The sequence below is a fragment of the Balaenoptera borealis genome (assembly GCF_965194805.1).
Source record: "Balaenoptera borealis genome assembly, chromosome: 14".
In the NCBI taxonomy this organism is placed as follows: Eukaryota; Metazoa; Chordata; class Mammalia; order Artiodactyla; family Balaenopteridae; genus Balaenoptera; species Balaenoptera borealis.
In genome coordinates this window covers 74,980,786-74,997,713 of record NC_138875.1, presented here as the reverse complement: position 1 = coordinate 74,997,713, position 16,928 = coordinate 74,980,786, and the positions used below count along the sequence as shown (strand labels likewise).

At 45.8% G+C, this 16,928-nt stretch overlaps 3 protein-coding genes across 10 annotated transcripts in view; 2 read left to right on the top strand and 1 right to left on the bottom strand.

Moving 5' to 3' along the window:
* RNF10 (ring finger protein 10) overlaps nucleotides 1-7,027 on the top strand; it is a 30,858-nt gene extending 23,831 nt beyond the window's left edge. For 2 of the 7 annotated variants that reach the window (XM_082354456.1, XM_082354457.1), the window contains exons 13-17: nucleotides 719-874; nucleotides 3,324-3,424; nucleotides 5,821-5,878; nucleotides 5,976-6,134; nucleotides 6,741-7,027. In XM_082354456.1, the coding sequence (XP_082210582.1) occupies nucleotides 719-874; nucleotides 3,324-3,424; nucleotides 5,821-5,878; nucleotides 5,976-6,134; nucleotides 6,741-6,817 (551 nt within the window). In that variant the 3' untranslated portion in view covers nucleotides 6,818-7,027. Of the gene's footprint in view, nucleotides 1-718; nucleotides 875-3,323; nucleotides 3,425-4,851; nucleotides 5,034-5,820; nucleotides 5,879-5,975; nucleotides 6,708-6,740 lie in introns of those variants that run through there. The other 5 variants (XM_082354458.1, XM_082354455.1, XM_082354460.1 and 2 more) reach the window with 5 other exon arrangements.
* A 1,710-nt stretch (nucleotides 7,028-8,737) lies between these two features.
* On the bottom strand, nucleotides 8,738-11,061 carry POP5 (POP5 homolog, ribonuclease P/MRP subunit). Of its 2 annotated transcripts, none has more exons than XM_082354551.1 (5): nucleotides 10,931-11,061; nucleotides 10,716-10,858; nucleotides 9,507-9,671; nucleotides 9,257-9,340; nucleotides 8,738-9,142 (listed from the first exon to the last, which is right to left on the bottom strand). In XM_082354551.1, the coding sequence occupies exons 1-5, from the start codon at nucleotides 10,948-10,950 to the stop codon at nucleotides 9,027-9,029; spliced, it is 528 nt and encodes a 175-aa protein (XP_082210677.1). In that variant the 5' UTR covers nucleotides 10,951-11,061; the 3' UTR covers nucleotides 8,738-9,026. The 2 variants fall into 2 exon arrangements, with proteins under 2 accessions (XP_082210677.1, XP_082210678.1); XM_082354552.1 differs by having other exon boundaries at nucleotides 9,522-9,671.
* A 138-nt stretch (nucleotides 11,062-11,199) lies between these two features.
* CABP1 (calcium binding protein 1) overlaps nucleotides 11,200-16,928 on the top strand; it is a 58,429-nt gene continuing 52,700 nt past the window's right edge. The window contains exon 1 of the mRNA XM_082354500.1: nucleotides 11,200-14,071. Within this exon, the coding sequence (XP_082210626.1) occupies nucleotides 13,865-14,071 (207 nt within the window). The 5' untranslated portion in view covers nucleotides 11,200-13,864. The remainder of the gene's footprint in view (nucleotides 14,072-16,928) is intronic.

The window sequence follows — 16,928 nt, the reverse complement described above, 5'->3', positions numbered from 1 at the left end:
TGGGGATAACTGGCCCTGTGCTCTCTGGATACATTGTTGGCCTCACCTTTGACTCTGGAGACATCTATACATAGCAAGTCTACCAGGAGAGTCTGAAATAGTAGAGACCTACTGACAAACTAGGAAATAAGTGCAGGAAGTTAGATTTGAGCTCTTTCATACCAGTAAGTAGAATCTTTTGATCTGGTTCTTAAACATAAGCTTCACTGAACCAAGGATTGTGTGACATGAGGGTCTAGTTAACCTCCTGAAAACAAGGAATTGAGTCCTTGGCTAGGGAAAGGACTTAACTATTTTGACTCCATGTGGTATGGTAAACATAAATTTTATTTCTTCAACTGGGATAAGTATATAGCCGGCATACCAATGTTGTGTAGCTGTTTAGCACAAGTCCTGAATAGTTGAGAAAAGTGATGTTTCAGGAACGAAGGCTTTTTTGTTTTAACTTTTTATTATGGAAATATTCAAACACAAGTATACAGAATATTGTAATTAACCCCCAGGTTTATCACCTAGTTTCAACCAAGAAGAGTTAGAACAAGGCTTTTATATTAAAACAAAGACATATTATAAAATGACAGTTACTATAAATTTGGGTTTTAAAGCTCTGTCTCCATCATTCAGACCCCTGGGGGATTCATACTCACTGTCCACAACTGTTGGAAAAGATTTGAGGAATTCTGTACGTGGGCCTACCATTCTCGTCTTTGCTTTGCAGACCCAGAAGTCCACATTCCCCTCGAGAATCTACAGCAGTTTCCTGCCTTCAATTCCTATACCTGCTCCTCTGATTCTGCTTTGGGTCCCACCAGCACTGAGGGCCATGGGGCTCTCTCCCTTTCTCCTCTTAGCAGAAGTCCAGGTTCCCAAGCAGGTAAATAGAGTTGGGATTTAAAGAATGAAGTTGACCACCAGCCACAGACCTTAAGCAAAGCCCTAGTGTCTGAATTTACAGCTGTGATCTCGGCATGGTGGGGGTCTTTAGGGGACTAACCTTACTTGGGTGGTTAATAGATTCCTGAGATCCATCAAATTCCTACCATTTGATTCACTTTTCCATTGGCTGTACCGACTTAGCTTCCAAAAACCTCAGGCAGCTCATACAGCAGGATGGTTAAACCTAGATTTTTCTCCGCAACCCAGCTGTTTTATTTCTAGTTTCTACCTTTAAGATACTCCCCCTGTTTGTGTAAACATCTTTATTTATGTCATCTTATTTATGATAGGGGGAGAAAACAGCCTACAAAAGTCTACTGGTAGGGAAATGGCTAAATTACAGCATTTATACTATGAAATTCTTTACACCTACTGAAAAAGAAAATAGCTGTCTTCCTGAACTAATGGTTAGACCTTTAAGATAAAAGGAGGTTGTAGAACAAGACAAAACATGACACCATTTTTGGGTTAAAAAAGCCACACAAAACAAAGCATTTCAATATGGGTTTATATGTCTAAATGTATAGAAAAATACTGGGATGTTTGTGTTCCAGACCGGGAGTGAGATCAGGATTGAGAGGCCTTCAGCCTTTTTTTTTAATTTTTTTTTTAACACCTTTATTGGCGTATAGTTGCTTTACAGTGTTGTGTTAGTTTCTGCTGTATAACAAAGTCAATCAGCTATATGCATACGTATATCCCCATATCCCCTCCCTCTTGCATCTCCCTCCCACCCTCCCTATCTCACCCCTCTAGGTGGTCGCAAAGCACCGAGCTGATCTCCCTGTGCTATGCGGCTGCTTCCCACTAGCTATCTGTTTTATATTTGGTAGTGTATATATGTCCATGCCACTCTCTCACTTCATCCCAGCTTACCCTTCCCCCTCCCCGTGTCCTCATGTCCATTCTCTACGTCTGTGTCTTCATTCCTGTCCTGCCCCTAGGTTCATCAGAACCATTTTTTTTTTTAGATTCCATATATATGTGTTAGCATACGGTATTCGTTTTTCTGACGTACTTCACTCTGTATGACAGACTCTAGGTCCATCCACCTCACTACAAATAACTCAATTTCGTTTCTTTTTATGGCTGAGTAATATTGCATTGTATATATTTGCCACATCTTTATCCATTCACCTGTCGATGGACACTTAGGTTGCTTCCGTGTCCTGGCTATTGTAAATAGTGCTGCAATGAACATTGTGGTACATGACTCTTTTTGAATTATGGTTTTCTCAGGGTATAGGCCTTCAGCCTTTTAAAAATGTTTTTCCTTATATATAGAATGTATTAATGTGTCATGAAATGAAACAGTTAAAAGGAGTTACTGTAATTTCAGAGAGCTGTCTTTTCTGATCTTCATCCTGCTGGCAGATAGCTTTTGATACTTAAAATTTATTTTTGTCAGGCATTTTCAATGAAAGGTCCAAGATCAGAATATTTAAAACTCTTGGTGACCCTTGTGATCATATGCCCATCACTTGGCAGATTTAGGAGCCTGACACCAAGGCAGGGACTTGGTTAGTGGCAGGGACTGGGACTGGAATCTGGGTCTTGAGGGCTGCACAGCCATTCTGCTCTTCATAATGAGAAGAGAGCTACTAAACAAAGGAACATGGCAAAACATCGACTACATCATCTGTGATACAAAGACTGCGTTTTCACATACTAGCTTTTCTGAAGTTATGTGGGCTTTAATGTATTCAGGCAAGAGCAGTTGGATGGTCCTAGGAATAAAAGTACCACAGAGCCCTGGCTGACCATGGCAGGGCCTGCTGCTGGGAGAGTGAATAGGCCTCTCCCTTCCAGCAGTGATCAGGGCAGTGGGTAGACTGATCTGTGGGAAATGTTCAACCCTAGGTCAGAAAGGATGGAAAAGACTATTACCTAGGGAGTATCAGGGAAAAGCTTGCATCTTGCTGGATTTTGCTGCTCTATGTGTTTTGGATTCTAACTGAATATTCCCAGGTCATAGACTTCTTTTGGCTGGAACATAAAGGCTGACATGATTACATTTTATATCTTTTTTTCTTGGAGCTTTTTCATCCATATAAAACCATTCTATGACAGTCCGATACCTAGGCCTTGAGAACTGGCTGATGTGGAGAGGATTTTTCTTACCGTGGGAATAGATACTGCTATGCCTTCTAGTGTTATTGTAACCATGAAACTTTTCTCTCTCTATGCTGATCACTCATGTGAACAATAGGCCATGTTCTTGGCTTTATAAGCACATGGCAGAGTTGAAAGTGGATCACAGTTAGCTTTCTGAGGCAGGGTTGGTAATTATCCAGACCCGATTCTGGGTTTGTCTCTTCTCTCTTATTAACAGGACACTAACTCTTTGGAACTTGACTTGTATAATCAGGTCTCTGGTTCCCTTTCAGACTTTCTGCTGACCCCTCTGTCACCCACTGCCAGTCAGGGCAGTTCTTCATTCTGCGTTGGGAGTCTGGAAGAAGACTCTCCCTTCCCTTCCTTTGCCCAGGTAAACCCGTTGCTTGTGAAGCAGCCCAAGGGTATTTAACATGAACTCTGATGCTCGTTCTTTCTGGAAATCCCTCTGTTGGAGATGGGGAGACTTACAGGCTAATGTTGCACTGACTCTAATAACCATGGAAGGCTTTTTAAAGACGGAAGGTCATGGAGTTAGTCTCAGATATTACCATAGACTTACCAAGGAAAGAGGCCAAGAGTAGTTGAGGAAGAATCAGGAGCTTTAATTATTTAACAAGTCAATAGATACTTTTGTACTGAGCACTGTTCTAGGGGCTGGGGATATGTCAGTCAATTTTAACTGGTCCCTGGTTCTAGGACCTCTGATTCAGTGGTATCTGTTACATATAATAAACCATTCTTCCTCACTTTGGGAAAGGGAAAGTTGTCTTGGTTATCTTGTAAGTAGCCAAATCAGCTTTCTTGAGGAGTTGGGTTGGAGGCAACACTAGGCTAGTGACATTTGATGTCAGATCAGTATTAATCTTTAAAACAAGCAAAACACTCAGCATTCCTGCATTCAGATAACTGAGGAAGATGGACAGACAGCTTGACAAGCAGCCTTGTAGGAGGTTAGTATTCACTTCTTTGGGGCTAGTTTGGAATCATTAGCTTAACAGTTTAGAGCAGTTAGTTGATATGGATATTTCTCACGTACAAATGGCAGTTTGTGCTGAGGAATAAGCAGGAGTTGAACTTTGGTGAGGAGAGTCCTTGAAGTCAAGGAGGATGAAATAATTGAGAGCAATCCTGAGAATGAACTGCTAGGTTTCAGAGGTTAAAAGCAAGTGGCTCCTAGGAGTTAGGTCAATGCCTAAGTTTTTTTAGCTAGGTTTTACTGCCATTGCTTTTTTCAACTTTATATTTTGAAAAACTTAAGACTTAAAGAGTTGAAAGAATAGTATAATGAACATTCATACCTTTCACCCAGATTTACCAGTTGTTACTATTTTGCTATATTTGCTTGCTTTTCTCTCTCTCTCTTTTTTTTTTTTCTATGTTGAAAGTAAGTTACAGACCTCATGAATGACACTTCACAACTAAATACTTGGGAGATACATGCCCCCAAAATGACATTCTCCTGTATAACTACAATTACCATTATCACATCAAAGACAGCTGATTTAATACTATCTAAGATGGCACATATTTTTATTTTCCCATTTGTCTCAGTGTCCTGTATTGTTTTTAGTCAGATTTAATCAAAGACTATTCATTGCATTTAGTTTTTCAAGTCTCTTTAGTGTCCTTTGATCCATAACAGTTCCTCTGGCTTCTGTTTTTTTGTTTTTTACCTGTGACATGGATATTTTTGAAGCATCCAGACCAGTTGTTCTATAGATTATCCTATAGTTGAGATTTTTCTGATTGTTTTTTCATGAGTGGACTCAGGTTAAACATTTAAACATTTTTGTCAAGATTAAAATATAGGTGATATATTTTAATGACCTTGGAAGAGTAAGATGATTCAGATGTCGTACTATTGGACCCCAGACTCCCAGGGACCAAGGGAGCAGATCATCAAAGTGTGGTACATGATGAAGAAAGTTTATCAGTGAAATCAACATCTGCCAGTTGAACTCATCTTGCACAACATGCAAGCCCCACTTTGGTAAACATTTAGGACAGGCATTCCTACTTGTATCTTCTTGGGCTTGTCTCTTGGTAAAATTCACCCTGCTTTGAGTGGCATGGTATGTGTGGCAGCTGGGATGCATAGTGGCCCTCAGCACTTACGAAGCTGGTCTTGGCCAAGTGGGATGAAAAATTTCCTCACTCGGGCAAGAGGAATAGTTGTTCTGATTTTACTGTACTTGCAGGGATATGGTTTATGGCTGGATCTAAAAGTTAATAGTTAAGGAACTATTGGATAAGCAAAGACCACAAGGTAATGAGGGCTGTGGGAGCAGTTTCGGGATAAAGTTAAATTGATTTTTGTGGCCTTAAGTAACTGAGGTTTGATAACCAGGTGGTTTGTTTTAAAATTGGAAGGTCCTGTATACTCCTTATTCTAAGAGGTTGATGTTTTTAGGAGTTTCCAGAAGAGTAGGAAAATTTGTCAGAAGCAGGCAATGACACAGAGTCAGGATTCCCAACTTCAGAATCTGAGTATGAATCTCTTGTGCCTTCTTTGCAATATTCTTTACCTGTTTCTTTCCTAAGGAACAACTGGTTTCCCACCTTGTGGGTTTCATTGCCAGTTCCATTGGTCAGGATATAGAGGACATGACCAAAACAGTGTTAAGGAGAGAAGTATCTAGAAAATCTTTTTCCCAGAGGAGGTAGTTGGTTCTTTGTCCCCTGTACCAGTTGGTGTCAAGGTAGGAGTCTGGAGAAGAAATGGGGTCAGTTACTTAAATTCTTTCCTCCCCTTTCACACTTTGGCAGATGCTGAGAATTGGAAAAGCAAAAGCAGATGTGTGGCCCAAAACTGCTCCAAAGAAAGGTGAGAACAGCCCTCTGGTAAAGGGGAAATTTGGCCCCTTTCAGAAAGTAAAAGGCTCTAGTGTTGTTTCTGCAATTTTAACACTGGTGTTTTTTAGATGAAAACAGCTTAGGTCCTCCTGCCCCTGTGGACAGCGATGGGGAGAGTGATAACTCAGACCGTGTTCCTGTGCCCAGTTTCCAGAATTCCTTCAGCCAAGCTATTGAAGCAGCCTTCATGAAACTGGACACGCCAGCTACTTCAGATCCCCTCTCTGGTAAAGGCACAGAAGTGGGGTGCTCAGCTCAGGGCTGTCATTCCCTCCTGGATCCAGTGGCAGACATCACTAATCAGTTGCACTTTTCCCTCTGAGCCTCAGGGCTCACGTTCTAGTGTCAACTAACATTCCATTTGGTACGTTAGCACCTTTTTGCACCCCAGATTAGTTCTTTTGAGGCCTTGGTGTGAAATTCTGAGGACCTTTTTTTTTTTTTAACCTTCTAAGACACAGTGGTGGAGGGTGGCTAATAGATGGAGAAGGTCAGGCTTGAAGCACATCCCCGCTCTGTGGTGGTCATGAACTAGATAAGAACAACACTGGCATTTATGGCGTGCTTCCTGTGTGCCTGGCGTTGTGCTAATTTTATTCTCCCAATACCCATATTAAATGGGTATAACTCACATTACAGATGAGGAGCTGGGCTGGGGACGTAAGTGATGTACCTGAAGACAAACACCAGAGTGTGCAAGGGCTGGTATTTGAATCCAGGAGGTCTAATTCCAGAGCCTGCACTCCTAGCTGTCTGCGACTATCATTAATGAAAACTGGCCAGGGGGCAAGGCGATGGCATTCTAAGCTAAGCTGTTGCTGTTTTCTGTTTAGAAGAGAAAGGAGGAAAGAAAAGAAAAAAACAGAAACAGAAGCTCCTGTTCAGCACCTCAGTCGTCCACACCAAGTGACACTACTGGCCTGGCTACCTTCTCCATCTGGTTTTCTTTTTTCTGCGCTTTTGTTTTGCTGCTGTAATTTTTAAGTATTTGAGTTTGAACAGATTAGCTCTGGGGGGAGGGGGTTTCCACAATGTGAGGGGGAACCAAGAAAATTTTAAATACAGTGTATTTTCCAGCTTCCCATCTTCACACCAAAATAAAGTATTGACACTCACAAGAGATCTCTTCCTGCCATGGTTTTTAGTTTGTTGCCAGGTTAGTCTTTTTGACCCATGTGTAGTTAGTTTTTCTCAACCCGAACTAAGTTTGAGTCCCTTGGAGCAGCCCAAACCAGTGTTAGTGTTACAGCACTGCTCTGCTGTGACATCTTGGGTCAGGGCACCATGCTTTCAGCACACCTCATAGTTGAATCTTTTCTATCTGTTCAGTTCTCCTCTTGTTATCTTTAAGAAACAGAGGGATGGGAATAATATGGATTTAGGACACCCAGCTTAAATTGCAGTTTTTCTTCTGACAAATAACCACGCTGTGGTGTCAGACCCAGGTTGCACTGGCATGTGTGATGGAGGGTTTTGCCTCTTGAACGTGGCTTCTGTTTGGCAAGGAAAGCTGTAACTGTCATTGACGAAGGAAGCCTGGGGACCTGGCAACCTTTAGATAAAGCTTGTTTCAAGTGACAGTGGCCTGAGTTACAGGAACAGAGGAGCCTGGCACACCGGGAGGAAGAGCAGGGCAGGTTTAAAAGCGGTGGGCTTGCCCACTGCCTCCCTGTTGCCTAGAGCAGTCTTATGCCTTGGTTTCAGCTGAAGTTGAGTGATGTGAACTATTTTGCTGCTTAATAAAGTGACCTCTAGGTGTAATAGACTATGAAGGCAAATAGTTGCAATAAATCACCTGCACAAGCATTGTGAGCATTCTGGTTTCTTTAAGATGATTTCAGGTCAGCTTTTTTTTTTTTTTTTTTAATATTTATTTATTTGGTTGCACTGGGTCTTAGTTGTGGCTGGCGGGCTCCTTAGTTGTGGCATGTGAACTCTTAGTTGCAGCATGCATGTGGGATCTAGTTCCCTGACCAGGGATCGAACCTGGGCCCCCTGCATTGGGAGCACGGAGGCTTACCCATTGCACCACCAGGGAAGTTGCTAGACATATACTTCTTGATAGATTAAAGTAACAGCTACTATGAGCTTGAGCAATTCGAGTAATGTCTTTCCTAGTGTCGGGCCTAAAGGGTTCTTGAGCTGGGTTTAGCTCTAACCTCCCATTCTTAAAAGGAAGAGATCCTGGGTCAGGAACTCTTCTGGGTAGATGAAGGGGCATGTGAAGCAAAAAATCACAAATCTTTGTTAAATATTTAAGGGACTTTGAGTGATGTCCATTTCATTAAGTAGAAAATAGGTCCTAGAAATGTCTTTCATAGGTAGCAGATCAAAACTGATTATAGTCTCTTGTCCTTCCTAATTCCTGTGAGTGCACTGTCTCACCTGCCTTCAGGTGCCAGGCAGGCAAAAGGCAATAGGGAAGGGTGGAACTGCGGAAAACTACCAGAAGTTGGCAGCTGCTACTTGACTTTGTAATAATGAGGTCAGGTGAGACCAGGTTTTTTCCCCACTCAAAAGTGCAAGAACTGTATCTTTTGTCAGGTTACTTGGTTAAGTATTGGCAAGGAATCTGGAATTCTTATGGTCCTGTCGGTCAGTACTGAGACCAGCTATAGATCTGTGCCAGTTTAGTTGCTGTGTCTCACTAAAACTGCTACTCTGAATGACCTGGATTACTTAGGGCCCATCCTAGGGGCAGGGGTACAAGGTCTCAAGTGGGAGGCTATGCATCTAGTACCACATGGGGAGCCAGTTTTCCGGCCGAGGCCGAGGGTGGAGGGGTGAAAGAGACTAGGCCAAGCGTGAACTTCACATGCGCACTAAATGCTACAGAAGCCAAATACATTTATTAAACCTGCTCTCAGCCAGGCAGTTAGATACAAAGATGTCTATAACTACAGGGGCTTCACAACCTCCAGAACCACTTAACCAGGCAATGCTGGGTAAAGGTGACTTCGATTAGTTTTAAGCAAATAAGTCCATTTTGAGCTGGTCACTTGGCCTCTGGTCAGCAGTCATCCAGTTTGAGAAGAAGGCAGAAGATGCTGCTGCCTCCCAGAATGTCCTGTCCCAACAAGTGGGCCCTGAGGCTGGGGCACAGGGCAGTCTGCAGAGGTTCACTCCATTGCCTCAGCAGCCTCCTCACCACCACTGTCTGAAACCTCCTCCCCAGCCGACTCCTCCTCTAGTAAACAGCTTCTTGCGACAGACTTCTGGATAGCCTCTCGTTCTCCTGAAGAAAGAGTACAGTACAGGTGATTAAAGATGTCTTTGGGAGTGGCCTTTCATTCGGCTGGAGGAGGAGGCCAGTCACTTGCTCAGTGGGCACAGGGCTAGCGTGCCTTACCTTCATCAGTGCAGTTCTGCAACAGGATCAACAGCTGTCTCCTGTTGTACTGAATCAGGAACTTCTGACATGTTCTAATTGTACCTGGCACATGAAAGAGCTTCGTGGTCAACAGCTTGTGAAAAGCGTTTGCCTCAAGAGTCTTGCAGAGCTAGGAAAAAGTATCTTGCTCTTCGCAGGAGAGCAGGAAGACCCACCCACCACTGAAGACTGAACACTGAACCTGTTACCTACTGAAAATGAGACATACCGCATGCACCCATACCTCCCACGTGTAAGGTGTTGAGAAAACACGGGTAATGGTGTCCTTTGTTCTCCAAGTATGTGATGAAGGGAAGAGCTGACCACACAAGCCGGTAGAATTCCTTCCTGCATCGAAGTAGCACTATTCCGGTATAGGCATTGAGGTATCGCACTACAGCAGGAAAAAAAAAATCATTTGGGGAAACTTTGGATTCTCGGGAATGGGTTAAACATCTTGGGGTAATTGAGAGCCTATGCACTAGAGATCATTCAAGGCAGTGGCAGTTGGGATGCAGCAGTAAGCAAAAACTCATTTCTGAAGAAAAAAAAATTAGGACAGACCTTCATTTACAGAAGGGAGAGAAACAACATCCAGTGCCTCGCACACCACTCAGAATTGGTGAATTCAGAATTTAAAACTGTCTAATCCACTGACTAGTTGACTCAATGAATGGGTGGGGAGCGCAAAGATCCATCTTCCTCAGAAAACACTTGGCTGAAAAGCAGGTTGCTCTGCAACTGGGCTATGCAGGTTCTCATAGCAGCCAACTGGGTCTCACCTGATGCAGGAGAGTTGTGCCTACGTGCATTACCTTCTACTGGATTCAATTTCGAGCGTATGGTAAGAGAATGAGTTTACATAGTGTGCCTGTTGAAAGGGCCTTCTGCATTTACCTACACACATTCTGTACTTCACAGGCCCTTTTCAGGGTTAATTTTGACAATGTTTTTTCCATGTGATGTCAACGTAACCAGTCAAGTAACTTAGAGCCATACACGGCTTCCCTCATTTAATTTTCACCATCCTGTTAAACTCAATACATATGTCAAATAGGTACAGGGGGTTCTTGCCCAAAGTCTCACTGCCTACTGCTCTTAGCTCTCCGCCTAACTTTGGACTCACGCAGACCTCGGGCTCGGATCCGAGATTCCTAAAAAGGACGATATCTCTTTTTTTTTTCTTTTGCCCCACCCCCCACCCCCCTCATGTGGGATCTTAGTTCCCCCTCCTGGGATCGAACTCGCGCCCCCTGCATTGGAAGCGAGGAGGCTTAACCACTGGACCTCCAGGAAAGTCCCAAAGGACGATATCTTACATAGGATTGTGCACAGGGTTTGGCAGTTGCTGGGGTCGCTCGTGCCCCTTCTTTCTCCCTCCTCTGGCCACCGCCCCCTCCACATCCCGCCGGTCCCCGGTTCCCCAGCACCCTCGCACCCGCGAAGCCGATGGAGCAGGCGGCCGCGCCGAAAGTCCCGTGCACGCGGGCGATCGTGTCCCGTACCAGGCCGCCCAGCACTCGGTCCTCCAGACTCAGGCGGCAGCGGGGGTCGTCAGACACCACTTCACAGAGCAGGTACCTAAGGGCGGGCGAGAGGGAGGTGAGCGCGGGCGGGGCCAGGCCGCCGGGGTCCGGGCAAGGGTCTGCTTACCTGTGTTTGAACCGCACCATTGCGGCCTCCGCCTCAGCAGCCGGACCCGCAAACCGGATGTCTGCTTTCTGGTCGGCGGCCAATGGGAAGTTGGCCTGGCAGCCACTCAGAGGGGGAGGCGGAGCTAGAATGTAGGCGGAGCCCCGTGTCGGTCTCCTTCGAGCTCCGCCTCCCTCTGAGGAGCGCAGGCGGTCTGTTCAGCTCTTCGCTGATTGAGGTGTTTGGGAGCTGGATTCCGAGATTGAACACCTTGTGCTGTGATGGGTGGTTACGCCCCACGCCGGAGTTTCCACCGCTGTGTAGGACGCAGCCGCGGCATTTGGAGCCTCCAGGACGTTTACCTTCTATTAGCTTGCAACACAGTCGTGTGTGCACTTATATTTTCTCCCCAAGATGGACGGTGGAATGAGGGCAAGACTTTGCACTCACAGGCCAGGGATTGACAGAGGGGAAATCGGACCCTTATTTTCAGATTAGAGCTCGGTTTAATTTCCCCATACAGCCAAATATGTTATTACTGTTTAGGCCTTTCAACAACCTTATGGAGTCGGGTGTATTGTCTCGTTTTCTGTTTGCAAAAACCATCCGTAGTCTTTATATTTTCTTTGTGGAACAGAAATGCACAAAGAAGCAAATAAAAATAAATTATAATCCCAGCACCGAGAGAGAATAATTTATAATGTAGTGGGTTTTCTTCCTTCATTTTCCCCCTGTGCCAGCAGTTCTCCAGGCAGGTCCCGGAAGCACTGGGTTTTCTGAGACTCTTTCAGGGATTCCCCAAGATCAAATTACTTTCATAATAATACTAAGATGTTACTTGTTTCACTGTCTCAGAGTGGACAGTGAAGTTTCCCGGAGGCCACATAACATGTGCTGACATTATCGCTCTGATGGCTAAGAGAATTGTGTATTGTGTTTTAAACATTTCTCAGTTTTAACAGACATGGTATCAATATATCCCACAAAACAAAAGCTCTTTGGGATCCTCAATAATTTAGTGAGTGAAAAGGGGTCCTGAGACCAAAAAAAAGTATGAGATGAGAACTTCTGCCGTATGTTAAATTATATTTTTCCTTTTATTTTCTTTTAAAGAATAGGATCATACTGGACTTCCCTGGTGGCGTAGTGGTTAAGAATCCGCCTGCCAATGCAGGGTACACGGGTTTGAGCCCTGGTCCGGGAAGATCCCACATGCCGCGGAGCAACTAAGCCCTTGCGCCACAACTACTGAGACTGTGTGCCACAACTACTGTCTGCGGGCCACAACTACTGAAGCCCGCGTGCCTAGAGCCCGTGCTCCACAACAAGAGAAGCCACCATAATGAGAAGCCCGTGCACCACAAGGAAGAGTAGCCCCCGCTCGCCACAACTAGAGAAAGCCCGCACGCAGCAACAAGACCCAAAGCAGACAAAAAAAAAAAAAAGAATAGGATCATACGGTTTAGTACTCTTCTTTTCTTTCCCCTTGAATATCTTTTTAAAAAATTGTCTTAATGTGGCATAACATACATAAAGCGCATATTAAGTGTACAACTCATTGAATTTTTACATACGTATAGACTTTTGCAACTATTGCCCACATTAAGAGAGCATTTCCAGCACCCAGGAATGTTCCCATGCCCTGTCCCAGCCATAAACCTTCCCAGAAGTGGCCTCTATTCTGACTTCTATCATGATAGATTAGCTTTGCCTGTCATTGAACTTTATATAGATATAAATCTCCAACAGCATGTTTGTGTGTGCGCGTCTGGCTCCTTTCTCTCAACATATTGTCTGTACGATTCATTCTTGTCACTTGACTATATTTTTACGTCAACTGTTCTTCAAGGTTATTTTTCAGCTGCTAAACTGGTCAATATTCCCACGATGGACGTTTAAATTAGTTCCAGATCTTCTTGTTATACCCAGCACTTTGATGCCCAGCCTTGTAACTAGCTCTTTATATCCATCCCTGATTATCTGTAGACCTGTCATTGACTTGGCGGGCTCTGTGAGGTCCCTGAAGGGAGTTGGGCAACCGATTGTTTGCAAGATCTGGAATGAGTTCTCAATTTTTCCATCTCTCACTCTAAATCACCTTAAAGGAAGGATGCTAAGGAAGTAAGGAGAAGAGGGAGAGCAGTGGTCCTGCTGAGGGACCAGGGCTCTTTGACCCTCACCCAAGAACCACCTCTTTATCCAAAAACTGTTCCCGCCAGCGTCCTCCTTTGGTCAGCAGGGGGCGTCAGAGGCTCGTAGTGCGTGGAGAAAGTCTCAGCCTCTGAGCTTCCCCCGTCCCCTCCCGTCCCTAAAGTAACTCCTCTAAACACTTCCCAGCCTTCAACTCACTTAATCCAAACACCGCGCCAATTTCATAGATGCCGTTGGGGCTTTGAGCAAAGTCACACATCCAATAAGGAGCAGGATCAGAATTCGAACTCCAAGCCATCCGACTCCGTGGTCCTTGCTCCGGTCTACACCGCTGATGTCCTCCGGTGCACGGTTTCGCTGTCCACTTCGTATAAATTGGAGAGACTACAGAAGTAAATTAGAATCTCTTCTCCGTCGTTTACCAGCCACGTGCTGTCGAGGCGGTTAATTCGCGTCTCCAAGATCTGTTTCCTCATCTGTGCAACAGGATAATAATGGTTCCTCCCTCATGGGTGCATATGAAATTTAAACCAGATATCGTGGGCAAACGCCTGGCACAGTGAGTGCACAGTAAACGCGGATTTGAACGAATGATTTACTGCTACCCGCAGGCGTAGTCCCAGGGGAAGCACAGAGGGGCGGTCCTGGGCCTCCCCTCCGCCGACCCGGCCGGGCGGCCTGCCTGGAGACCCCACGAGGGTCCCGGGCAGCCGGGAGGGGCGGCGCCGGCGGCTCAGCCCGCTCCCCGCGGTAATTAGCCGATGTTTGCTCCGGCTGCGCCAGCCGCTAATTACACGTCTCCTAATGAGGCCGGCGGCTGTTTGCAATCACCCGGGTCCCCGGCGCGCGGCGCGGGAGGCCGCGGGGGAATCCGCCCGCTGGGGCGTGGACAGCGGCTGCCTCCCCGGCCAGGAGATCCGCTTGGCGGCGGCGGGTGTGCTCCCCGGCCGTGCCTGCCCCCCGAATGCGCGCCCGTCAGTCTATGGAACCATTATCATCCCACTTTTACAGGTGAGGAAGGGGCCTGTGGGGAGGGGGCCTGTGGCTCGGAGAAGTGAACTCACAGGCGCGAAACTCACGCTGGAATAGTCTAATCTTTACCTCCCTGCCCCCGAGCCTGTGCTCTTAACCGGCTACTGCCTAGATCAATGGGGTACTTGCTGTTGTGTGATTCCTGGGACTTCTCAGAAGAGTGGGTCTCAGATCAGATAAAAAGAGGAATGGGTGTGTGTGTGGGGGGGGAACTTCCTTTGAGCTCTTCCCCTCCTTCCCATCTGAAGGTTCTCACTGTCAATTTGCCCTTTTGGATCAGTCACAAAGCCGAGTATCAGCTCCAGTAAGTCCTTTAAAGCTTACTTGGAAACATAAATCACACAACCCATTTCTTGGACTGGGAAACCTGGCACGTTCCCTAGGAGGTAGTTGAGGCAACTGCTAAAATGCTCCCATAACATGAGGGTGGGAAGCTATACCTATGTACCTTGTTCTCAGGGCCTTCTGGGGTGGGATCCAGAGTAGCTGGCTTTATTCTTCATCCTTACGCTCTGGGCTACCAATTTTTTTAAAAAAAATTTTATTGGAATATAGTTGATTTAAAATGTGGTGTTTAGTTTCTGCTGTACAGCAAAGTGAAGCAGTTATACATACACATATATCCACTCTTTTTAAAATTCTTTTCCCATATAGGTTATCACAGAGTATTGAGAAGTGTTCCCTGTGCTATATTAGTTATCTATTTTATATGTAGTAGTGTGTATATGTCAATCCCAGTCTCCCAATTTATCCCTCCCCATCACCCCACCGCCGGCTACCATTTATTAGGCTCTCTGTTCCAGACGTTGTACTGAGCACTTCATGCGCTTGACTTCCTTTAGTCCTCAGGACAACCCCATGAATGTAGGCCCCATTATTCTCTGAGGCTCAGGGAGGGAAGTGACTTGTCCAAGGTCACACAGTAATTTCAGCAGACAGAGACCTTTTGTCTTACCCCCAAACCTGTGCTCTTAAGCCCTTGCTCTCTACCTCTTCTGGGATGTCTGGGACCTAGAAGAATGTTCAAAGAAGGCATATACATTCTGAAGTGTCTTTGGCATCCAGGGGGTCTCGATCAGAGCCTGGATGCTGCTGTGGTGGATGGTGGCAAAGGAAAATTGTTCAGCTTCAGCATTTTGTTAAGCAGCCGCTGCTCATTAGGGGCTCCTGCTCCTCTAATCCAATCAGCCAATTCCCTATAAAACCTTTATGGGGACAATCTGGATAAAATTAAACCCTCCATCTGCCTGGCCAGGGGCCTTGGGAGCTGCTGTATCCACCGGGTTGCAGGGGCAGGCACGACCCTCCCTGGACCTCAGCGACAGAACCATCCTGCTTCTTCCCTCATCCTCCCTGCTTTGTGGACCTCTTTCCCTCTGCCCTGCCTGCTGTGAGGATTCATTCACCCCCAACTTAATTGAAATTACAAGGGCACTACTGTTTGACCCAGCAATTTCTCCACCAGGAATTTATCCCACAGAGATTCTTGCACTTGTGCCTGATGACAGGTGGACGAGGACGCGTCTTGCAGCATTGTTTGTGATAGCAAAAGTCTACCTCAATGTCCGCCAGAAAGGATCCACTGTATGTGTATATTTATTAGATGACCATGTGCCAGAGAATTTGTTAAATGCTTTACATAGATTGACTCATTTAATCCTCACAACTACCCTGTAAAACAGGGACTTAGTTTTATTAACCCCATATGACATGTAACTTGCCGAAGCTTCACATAGCTGGTAAGCAGCAGGGCCAGGATTTGGACCAGGCGGTTCTTGTCCTTAACCACTATCCTATTCAGCTTCTCTTTCTTTATGTGCATGGAAAATTTCCACAAGGTGACACAAAAGCTTTGATGGTGGTTAACTGTGGGGAGAAGAATTACAGGTGTGACGTAGGAGGGGGACCTCACTTTTTACTGTGTCCCCTTTTATATCATATTATTTTACCATGTGCATATGTTAGTTTCATAATTTAGAGGAGTTACTGAGCCCCAGTCACTATAGTATGTTATTACTAATCCTTACCTCAACCCTGGCCGTGGGTTCTATCATGACCCCCATTTTGCAGGTAAGGAAGCTGAGCTCACCGAGGTGGTCTTGCTGGGTGACATGCCTGGGAATGGCAAAGGGGTACTGACCCTCAACCCAGTGCTCATTCCCCTAATTTATATTAGCCTCCTGGGCTTGGAAGGTCCAGAGGTGAGAAAAGCAGTTAAAAGCATGGACTCCAGAGCCAGCTCACCTGGGTTCAAGTCCTGACTCAGCCACTCACCAGCTGTGTGACTTTGGGCAAGTCACTTCCCCTCTCTGAACCTCAGTTTCCTCTCTGTGAGAATTAAATGACTTACCTCCATGTCAAGTGCTTAGAACATTACCTCCATGTCAAGTGCTTAGAACAGGGCCTGTCTCATTGTGAACGCTCAAGAAATGTTGAGTATTTTTATATATTGTCCTGAATGCTGTCTTCCCCAATTTCAAGCTCAGAGCAGTTCTATCTCCCAGCTGGTGGGTTCAGCTGTGGCTGCTCCAGTCCCCTCCCTGAAGGGAAAGGCCCAGCCTGCCCCGTGCCCCAGCCTCCAGCAGAAGTCCTTTAGGATCTGTTCTCCTGGGTTATCCCACTGTGGTTGCTGTGATCAGAATTGATCACCAGAGCTGGAAAAAGGGGCAGAGCCACAGGGCTGGTGTGGCCCAGATCCAGGGTGAGGCTGCGACGGGCGGCCTCCCAGTTCGGGATGTTCCCAGCGCCTTCCCACCGCTCATGCTTGGAGGGAGAAGGGTCTCAAAATAGCTGTTGCTTCCCCAGCACGGCACTAGGCCAGGGACAGGAATAGACA

Coding starts and splice junctions, on each gene's coding strand:
- POP5 (XM_082354551.1), bottom strand. CDS start 10,950: ATGGTGCGGTTCAAACACAG. Junction 10,859..10,930: donor ATGGTGCGGTTCAAACACAG/GTAAGCAGACCC, acceptor GCCCGCCCTTAG/GTACCTGCTCTGTGAAGTGG. Junction 9,672..10,715: donor CTGCTCCATCGGCTTCGCGG/GTGCGAGGGTGC, acceptor TTCCTGCTGTAG/TGCGATACCTCAATGCCTAT.